This window comes from Beta vulgaris, chromosome 6, assembly GCF_026745355.1.
Source record: "Beta vulgaris subsp. vulgaris cultivar EL10 chromosome 6, EL10.2, whole genome shotgun sequence".
Classification (NCBI taxonomy): domain Eukaryota; kingdom Viridiplantae; phylum Streptophyta; class Magnoliopsida; order Caryophyllales; family Amaranthaceae; genus Beta; species Beta vulgaris.
Window position 1 is genome coordinate 23742944 of NC_079207.1, and position 10141 is coordinate 23753084.

Consider the following 10141-nt stretch of genomic DNA (forward strand, 5'->3'; position numbering starts at 1 on the left):
TATTTTATATTGTATTTTATTTGTATTACATGATTTATTATGACTTTTGTGACAATGTTTTTTCTCATTGATTGATTGTTTCCTATCCTTAAATTCTTTCAATTTATATTATTTAGGGAAATTGTTCTGTGTAATCATGAGGTTTTGAAAAATGCATCGTTTATATTGTATTTTATTTGTATTACATGATTTATTATGACTTTTGTGACAATGTTTTTTCTCATTGATTGATTGTTTCCTATCCTTAAATACAATTTATATTATTTAGGGAAATTGTTCTGTGTAATCATGAGGTTTTGAAAAATGCATCGTATACCCCTGAAAACTTTCAAATGCACCGTGTAGCCCTGCGATTTGTAAAAAAATACACCAACTACCCTAATGATAGTTTTTTAAAATTGGGACCCCTTAAGCATCAAATTTTGTTAAATTATTACAGTGTAATGCTAAAACATTTAACTATCAAGAAAAATTAATTAATCAATCAATCAAATTTTAACACCAAAAGTTTATGATGTAGAATTATTGATAGAGTTCAAATTTTGGTGTAATTTATGCCTTTAGGCGGTTTTACTGGATAAATATAAAGTACTTAAAAGGAGACAGTGTGTGGGCATGATTTTAGTTTGATAAGTCAATCATATATGCATTTGTTAAATAATGAGAGTATTTGGTGCAGTTCTTTACAAAACTCAAAGGTACACAATGCATTTGAAAGTTTTCAGGAGTACATGGTGCATTTTAGGGCTATGCTAAACGATTTCCCTATTATTTACTTTTAGACTTGTGCATTTTCGGAGTAACTTTCAACTCATTCACAATAATGTAACGTACATCCATTTTTCGTAAGATTGTCTTACTCGCCTTTGCCCCATGAATAAAATTCAGAGCTGATAAAGACTATGACCTATACGAATCACAATAATTTACATAGCTGCTCATGATTATTACACGAAAAGTGGACATAGATCTTCATCACCTGCCCATTCAACGATTGTTAGCCAAGTAAACCATTCGTTCACAATTGGTACATCGCTTCGACTTTCTAGAACTGCCTACTTGTGTTATACAAGATAAAAGCCTATCTCCTGAAGTTTCAGTATATATCAGTAATCAGATATAGTCACAGCTCAGTAGTATATCTACATTCTACAACAAAAAGGAATGTGACCCAAATTGAAACTGTAATATTAATGCTTCCGACCATGCTGCTGATAATGTTTCGTTCCCCTCATGTCTAAGTTATGCCCTCGGCCAGACCTGGAACCATCATAAGAACCGCCTTGTTGGAAATCTCGGGCAGTTCCATGACCACTAGAACCACCACCTGGTGGGCCCATACCAGGCAAACCACCTGAAGTATCATAAGAAGCACCACCTTGTGGGCCCATACCAGGCAAGCCACTTGAACCATCATAAGGGCCACCTTGTTGGTAGATTTTGGCACCTTCGTGACCACCAAATCCACCACCTCGTGGGCCAATACCGGCTGTGCCACTTGATCCATATGCTGGGCCCTGCCCATGTTGCAGGTGTGAGACACTGCCACGGGCTCGCTCACCACTGTGACTTCCACGGTAGGGGCGATTGCGTCCTCCACCGTGATTCCCTCTCAGAGTATGTCTGGAAGGTCCACGTGGCTTCCCGTGATGATAGTCAGGCGGCTCAGGCCCAGAAGGAACAGGCATTTGAGAACCATGCATGGGCCAATTAGGTCCGGCCTGCCTCTGAGCTTGGGCTTGACCAGACTGTTGAATGGGTAGAATGGGCAAGGGAAGACTTCCTGGTGAACGCTGAAGTTTCTGACGTTTGGTTGCTTCCTCTTGCTGTCGTTGCTGTTGATGCCTTTTCTTAGTTGTGAATTCATGTGATGATTCATATTTTGGTAAACTGCTTCAGCAAGGTAGGATTGTGAGGAGCTATAAATAACACGACTATGTGTTTCAAGTTTAAACAGATTTTTTTAAGATGCGATACAGAGTAAAGATGAAACTTATCAAAGGAAAGAGGAAATGTAAGTACCTCTTAGGATCACAAGGCACTGGTGAACGCTGAAGTTTCTGACGTTTGGTTGCTTCCTCTTGCTGTCGTTGCTGTTGATGCCTTTTCTTAGTCGTGAATTCATGTGATGATTCATATTTTGGTAAACTGCTTCAGCAAGGTAGGATTGTGAGGAGCTATAAATAACACGACTATGTGTTTAAAGTTTAAACAGATTTTTTCAAGATGCGATACAGAGTAAAGATGAAACTTATCAAAGGAAAGAGGAAATGTAAGTACCTCTTAGGATCACAAGGCACTGGCTCAGTCCAAAAGTACTCAGAATCAAGTGCATCGGTCGTAGAGATCCTCTGTATTCAATAGTGACTAAGGGATCAATATGTGAAAAGAAACAGGATATATATATATATATATAAAGTAAATGAAGTATGCATCATAACAGCAATGCAACCAGGTCATTGCAATTAGCCAGATAATCCAGCTTAATAGCTTCTACAAGGGATAGAACATAGAAACAACAAATTAATTGGTGACGAAAGCAACCTGCCAATTCATACCTGTGCAGGATCAAGAATCAGCATATTCTCCAGCAAATCCAAAGCATGATGATCGAGGCTACCACATAAATGAAACGAAACTCAGTTTAATAAAAATTGGTAAAATCATTCATCGTTTGTGGCACCCCCACACTTACTGTCTAAGATGTTCCCGCAGGCACCTTTTCATTGGCCTGTTAGGCTTGAGATTGTCGTACCACGGTAGCTTCGTAACACCAGGCCAGCAGGACTCATCTGGGGCTCCACACAGCTCAAAGATCTTATATATTTGCTCTGCCTGAGATTTCCAAAATATATAAAAAATAAAATATAAGAACTGACATTTATTATTCTCGATACCAAATTATAGTAATTCAGAACTGACGTGCCACAAAACAAAAAGAAAAGTAAAAAAAAGAGAATTCCTCATATCACAAGTGTTATAAACTAAAGAGCATAGAACACCATCTCTCAATCTATCAGCCAGATACCAGTTCAAACAAACAGCGATAGATATAGAAAGATAGTTGGGGAAAGCCCCTCTCCTGCACCCCCAAATGGAAAAGGAAAACAAGATAACTTCATGCGCCCAATAACTAAGAAGGCTTTCTAGCAGCTACACATTCTTCTGAAGGATGTGTTCCCTGTTTTTGCCAAATTATCTAGAAGATGGTGACAAGGAGATTTGTGCCATTTAGCAATAATATTGATAAGATGAGGATTCAGACAGAACATATCCCCATCTCTGTTCATCAAGACGAAATTTCCAACAAGCTATTTACCACAATACAGATGACAGAACACTTGACACCACAAAAACACATTGCATGACAAGGCAACCAACGCATAGTAGGTTCCTGCATCACTTCAGACTCTGAAGTGGAAAATATTTAATTGGAAACAATGAAATGAACATCTGTACAGGTGAAATTGTAAAAGAAATGTGCTGCTTAATTGATTGCCAGACGATACATATCTAAGAAACGGCAACTCTGCTTTGACGAGTTTAGCACTTGCAAGCATGTTTAGAAACATAATGTTACATATATTACATTATCAACAATTGGAGAGCACCAAATGTCAGCAAGGAACATAATTGACGTATCAAAAAGAAAGCATCTATATATGCCTTGATCTATGGTAAGAATCTCTCATTAACTGATGACTTGATGAGCAATTATTGTCATTATAATATACAAACCTATGTGCCTATAACTTTCTCTAAGTGCCAGGCTTGATTATAAGAAAAGTTATGTATTCAACTGGGCTATATGTATATAGTTTACAAGCAAAGAGGATGCTTGCTCCAAAATCTGATAAATGATTGATGTAAGTAAAAATTTAGCACCTCACAGCCGCGAAATTATTCTTTGCTATAACAAAATTAAATTTCTCATTAACGGGCTAATATATATATAGAGAGAAATTCAAAATTCTCATTTTAATAAAGTTCAGTAGCATATCTGGGAGCTCTCTGGTTCTTTCCATTTTCCACTTACCCTTTTCTATATTTAGAGTGGCCTGGAAAGATTAGGTGGAATAGTAAAAAGAAAGAGAAGACTCTCCTGCTAATCGGTAACCAACAGTGGGAACAGAGTCTGCATTTTAATTTTAAAAATTCTATAGCCATTAGCTTGAAATAGTTAATAAGAGTTCATTATAATTGAAAAAAAGAGGGAGTGTTGCAGCTGACTGGGTTGCTTTTCTCATGGATTAGATCCCCTCCCACTCTTCTCTTATTCCCCCTTTCAGCTCAGATAATTTTTATGCATAATAATCATAATAAATGAAAGGGTTCTCCCTACCCTGCCCACCCACCCACACATATGCACGCACACAACCAACTCAGGTAAAGACAGCAAAGTGGAGGAACACTACAGATACAGGATACGTGGTTTTAGTCTAACCGGCAATCCTCCGGTTTTTGCTTTACCTCATCTCTCCCAGGAAACAATGCTTTCCCGTCAAGAAGCTCAGCAAAGATACAGCCAACTGACCACATATCAACAGCAGGACCATATTTCGTGCTGCCAAGCAGCAGCTCTGGAGGCCTACAACAGTTAATAAAACATTAGCAATTGATCTAGACAACGAGATATTCATAAAAAAATAGATAGGTATAATATGCAACACAAAAAGGATATACTTAGAAAAACAAAACATCATTCACTAAATCAATGACATACCTAAACCATAGGGTAATGACCCGGTTGGTAAGATTTCCTTTCTCATCAATGGGAAAATAGCGGGAAAGACCAAAGTCAGCAAGCTTCAAAGTTCCCTTGTTGTCTATAAGAAGATTCGCACCTGACAGTACAAACATATACAAAATATCAGTCCACACTCCACAGGAACTTGCAATGAGTAGGCCAAGGAACATGGAAACTCTTCTTTGTCGACACCTTTTATATCACGATGTAATACTTGGTTTACATGACAATAGTGGAGTCCCGTCAAAAGCTGCTTCAAATAGCACTGGAATCACAAAAGAATGTATTACGTGTTACCAGATACATGTTCTAATAATAAGTTTTGACTATTGAGAAGAAGCCCTAGACATATATACCTTGGTCTGTGGAACGGAAAATTTCCCAACACGACGTGCAAGACCAGTTAAATCATGATCCATGTACTCAAACACCATGTAGTAACCACCTTTTTCATCGTTATCATCAGCTGCAGCACACAAAATCCAATGAGGAGTAAGACCACAATATGATGAATGCAAAGGAAAGCCAACACAATAACTTGCCTGGCTTCCCTTGCTCATCCTTCTCAAGACCTGGGCCCTAACATGCAGTAATCAAATCATCAACCACGTACACATAAGATTTATCCACAGAACTATGCTGCCAAGTCAATATATCTCACCTGGAGAAGCCAGAATCTCTTTTAATTTGATTATATTTTCATGATGCAGCTTACTTAGAATCCGGATTTCACGTAACGCAGTAATTGGAAACTGGAAATTCAATTAAATTTCATTCAACATATTGGACAATAAACCTTAAACATAGCTGTATAATGAATTTCCAAGTATATTATTATCTGACAATGTACATAGATGGCGTGTTGCCTGAATACATACCCCGTTCTTTTCATTTTCCATTCTTATCTTCTTCAGAGCAACAATTTCTCCAGTTATAATATCTTTGGCCGTATAAACTTGACTGTAAGCATAACATTATGCTGCCATTATTCATAATAGAAACAAAAGGCAAATAACATAGATTGGGTTCATTAGAGACAAGAATGGAGGTGAGGAGCCATGAAGATTGAAGAAAAGATACTATGAACTTACAAGACTTCTCTATTTCTAGGAGAAGCTTACGGAGTACCAAGCCCACATCCAGATATATCTTAGAGTTTAAACAACAATATAAACAGTATCTAGTAAAATTCAAAAGCCAGCCCTGCCAACAAGATAGCACACATGCCACAAATGCTCAACTCTCACCCAAATCAACATTAGACTATTAGTTCTAAAAACCGCAACTATTCATCTGGAAGGACTTCAACCCCAAAAATCTACCAATACCTGTCAGAAAACCAGCAGAACAACTGAAAAGTGAATGCTGCAAACCCTCCAGAGTAATTATAATAACCATCCTTATAATAAATATTAACGCTGAAAAACTTGGTCCTATAGTAAATCTGATACAGGGTTCAATGGTCAAGTTATCAAAATGGAGCAATTCAGGGAATTAAATGAGATATTCTTAGAGAAAACCACCGAAAAGACGAGAGAGATTGGATTGGATCAGGTGCTATGCCACATTATGTCAATTTCAGGTCATTAATAGACATACTCCACCCTACCTCAATACCAATGGTGGGTTTGCCAGCCAAGTTAAGGTAATAACCATAGACATAGTCCTAGTTTCCCTCAAACATATTATAAAAACACCATCGATGAAAGTGTTACAATACTATAACCACACAAACATGTAAGAAATACCATAAACAATATACTAGAGTCAAAGCTAGAAGCACGTCCAGTAATTCGATATGCTTAAAAGTAGAGAAAGAAGTCACATAGTAATAGTTTTACTTCCACAGTATCAAGCTTACAATTGACATCCTACACATATAATCATTAGTGACAGAATTTTACACCTTATTCTACTTTATCTTATTGTTTTGCAGAGCATAAAGTAACCCCTTAACTTGTCTTTTTCCATGTGAAAAGGAAAACCCTAAGCATTCCTCTTCCCTGTCTTTCCATCAGAGGGACCACTCGTGCTCATCCTCTCCCCTTCATACACAATGTCCTAATCTGCTCCCTTCCTCCTCTTCCTTCTCATGAAAACTGCCTACCTCTTCTTATGCCAATCATAACCACAAAGTAAACCAACACTACATTCCCACAATTTGTCCCAATCCCCATTAGATAATTGCTAAGTTCACTCTTCGGAGGTTGGAGATCAAAGACTGCTGCCTAATTGTCTATTACATATGATTTCTTATATCTCCAAATGTCTGCTACTAGTGTTAGAACCATTTGATTTCATATCAAATGTCATTTCTTCCAAGTTTAACAAAATTCCACTAAGTGGCTAGAAAGTTTAGGCTGCTGCTAACAAATAATGAACAGGAGGTTTTTATGCTATACCTTTCTTAAACCAATACAAGAAACACTTTCTTGGATCAAAATTCCATAGAACTGTACCCTTTTGTACATCAACCAGACATGAACACGAAACTAGAACCTCTTTTCTGACACAACAATGTTCATCAAGAAGCTAATTTAACATTTATTAACGATAAATCAAACAAAAATGGTAAAGATAACCCAGAAATTGAATTTCTAGTCTTATACTCTTTCATACCTTTCAACATGCAAACACAGCAAATTAGGGTTTTCAGCAACAAAAGAAAAAGTAACCCACTTCAATTTCAACCTAACAAGTAACAAACCCAAATGTGCTAATAAATTTCAGTCTTGCTTAACCTTAATTTAACTTAAAATTACCCAACATTCAAATTCTTACAATAATTATACATACTATATCATCGAGAAATGGGCAATTAAGAAACTCAAAACAAATGAATATAAATCAAAACTTGCAAAAAGATAAATAAAGAGGAAGAATTACGCGTAAGTGCCTTGACCAATTTGTTGCAACTTCTGAAAAGAATCGATGGTTCTAGAACCACCAAATACAGTTTCTAAGTTGAGTTGCCCTGATTCTGCTACCGCCATTATTGAATGTGAGTTTGTGGGAGAAAGACTTGAGGATAGAGAAAGTGTTGTTGGGGTTGCTTTTGAAATAGCAGCAGTAGTAAGTAGAACGGAGGGAGTGTAAACAAATTGAAACAGACAAGATGATGAATTGATGATCCTTCCTATGTTGAAGATATCAGATAGTTAGTTATTCTGTTTGTAACTAGCTGCCAGCTCAGCATATAGTTAGTTATAACTAACTTTCTTGTATAAGTATATAGTTAATTCTATAGCTTAGAAAATCAGCTACTTGTATATAAGCTGATATTAATGTGTATAACTATTCATTCATTACTTACAAAACACATTAATAAAATTCTTCTCTCCTTCTTCTCTCTACATTTCTTTCTTCTGTATTTTACATTCCGCAAAGTATGAAATTCAGTTCATGAATTTCATCCTATAAATACCTTCTTCCTAGTAATAGTGATGGTGCTATATCATGTTTTGTCGTATCATGCTTTGGGTTAAATTCACGTGTCTATGGTTTGGAAAAATATCTACGAGACTACGACCTAGGTCCCAAAATGTGTTTATGTTGTGCCGTTATTGTCAAAAAGTCTAACTTGAATATTGGTGTGTTTATTGTGTCGTCTTTGCATGTTTGGACCAAATTTTAAATTTCTTATTATATTTTGTTGTGAGGTGGAGGATCCGACCGTATATCGTACTATACCGGTATCGTGTCGTGTCGTGTCGACACCAATGCGCCGGCCAAATTGGCGAGTCGGAAGGTAACATACATAGCTTGTAGTGCTGAAGTAGCCATTAATCTCTTGCTCCCTAGGTAGTAGACCCATCTATTTGAACTAGTAATGGGCTCTTTGCGGTACCTTGACCCTTACGTAGACAAGGATGAGGATACACGGCACTTGAGGGGTGATCAGTAGGCACTAAAAGCTTCCTGCTAGTAAATAGTGAAAGTTGTGTACGGACACCTATTAATTCGTCAAGAATCACACACGGATATGGTCAAACTGATATGAAATAAATTTATTCCTGTTCAGCCATGTAGCCTACACTTTCATCGCAAACTCATGAACACATAGGTTATCGTACCCATCTTCCTTGAAGAATAAAATCATATATGAAGTCTTGCACCCATTTCCAAAAGGGAGTCATAGAGCCTGAATTTGTGACCAACCCCAGATTGGAAGCTTGCCAAAAGTGCTGGGAAAAGAAGCAATCCCTGAAGAGATGTTCTTCGATTTCCTCATGCGAACTGCAAAAAACACAATTATTAGTCACATCTATACCCCTCTTATTCAAGTTAACCTTTGTGTGGAGTTGCTTGCCATAAAACTCTACAAAGGAACATTTTCCATTTTGGTGGAACATTCATATTCCAGAGACAGTTTCAAACTTTTTACATTGTGATGACGTGAGAAGGTGCCATTACACAAGAGGTTATAAGCAGATTTGCTAGTAACCATCCCTGATGCCAACTTAATCTAATAGAAATCATCATAATCGGTTGAGTGGGAAGAAGGAAAATGCATTGCAAAGATGGCTAGAACTGAATCACGGCTAAAATTGCTCCAAATCATATTAGGTTCCCATGTTTTTGAATGAGGATTGATTAACTGATGCACAATTTGAAATGCTAACATTGAGAATAAGATCCTTTGGGCTTGGGAACAATCTCGTTAGCCTATTGGCATGCCAAACCGAGGTTAACTTCCCAGGCCGAAGACTCACCCAAATCTTGACTTCACCATAGCAACGCTTTTACAGAGTCCTTTGAAACCCCATGAGGCTTTGCTTGAAACCTTGGCCGAAGCCCAAATTTATTGGTGAGTCGAGTGCTTACCATAACACCCTTGAACAAGTAGGTCTTTTTGCACATTAATGCATTAATTCAGCTTGGCTAGTAATGCAAGGTTAGACTTTTCCATGTCACGCAAACCAATCCATATAAAGAATACATATAAGAACATGTATGTATACATTGAATATAAATTGCCCAAATTATTCATACTTAAAGAATAATTTTTGGCATAGTATACTCTTTTTTTTTCTTTCTTTTTTTTTTTTTTTGAAAATAGTATACTCATATGTGGTACATACAAGCATATAAATTGAAGATAAAAAGCATAATAAATTTTGAAATGAAATACAACAAGATTGAGGTAGGAACATGGAGTCCAGAGAAGAAGAAAAATTACAATCTAATGGATGTAGTGAGCAATTACACCATACAAGTGCGCCCAAATTCATGGGCAGTAACCTTATTGACATTCAACGACTTAGTCATGTGGAATGTACGAAGCGAGTGTATGGAGAGGGCTAATTACCTAGGCCAACAACTCTACATCAGTGTTCTCACCATTAATGTTGTGCTCAGAGATGAGTTCAACATGCCGATAACGCCTCTTCTATT

The 10141-nt window shown here is 37.1% G+C and overlaps 1 protein-coding gene across 2 annotated transcripts; it reads right to left on the bottom strand.

The window, feature by feature from the left end:
- Positions 1–1071: 1071 nt before the first annotated feature.
- LOC104884848 (cyclin-dependent kinase C-2) lies at positions 1072–8103 on the bottom strand. 2 transcript variants are annotated; one of them, XM_048647554.2, is made up of 12 exons: positions 7634–8072; positions 5626–5707; positions 5409–5499; positions 5104–5213; positions 4940–5012; positions 4724–4844; positions 4471–4588; positions 2696–2835; positions 2559–2616; positions 2281–2351; positions 2023–2148; positions 1072–1890 (listed from the first exon to the last, which is right to left on the bottom strand). In XM_048647554.2, the coding sequence occupies exons 1-12, from the start codon at positions 7738–7740 to the stop codon at positions 1191–1193; spliced, it is 1797 nt and encodes a 598-aa protein (XP_048503511.1). In that variant the 5' UTR covers positions 7741–8072; the 3' UTR covers positions 1072–1190. The 2 variants fall into 2 exon arrangements, with proteins under 2 accessions (XP_048503511.1, XP_057251976.1); XM_057395993.1 differs by lacking the exon at positions 2023–2148 and having other exon boundaries at positions 7634–8103.
- Between the last annotated feature and the right edge of the window lie 2038 nt (positions 8104–10141).

What these genes read in the sequence shown, in the direction of transcription:
- LOC104884848 (XM_048647554.2), bottom strand. Translation starts at nt 7,740, where the DNA reads ATGGCGGTAGCAGAATCAGGGCAACTCAACTTAGAAACTGTATTTGGT. An exon ending in AGAGATTCTGGCTTCTCCAG is followed by an intron (nt 5,214 to 5,408) that starts GTGAGATATATT and finishes TGTGTGCTGCAG; the next exon opens with CTGATGATAACGATGAAAAA. An exon ending in CTGCGGGAACATCTTAGACA is followed by an intron (nt 2,617 to 2,695) that starts GTAAGTGTGGGG and finishes TTTATGTGGTAG; the next exon opens with CCTCGATCATCATGCTTTGG.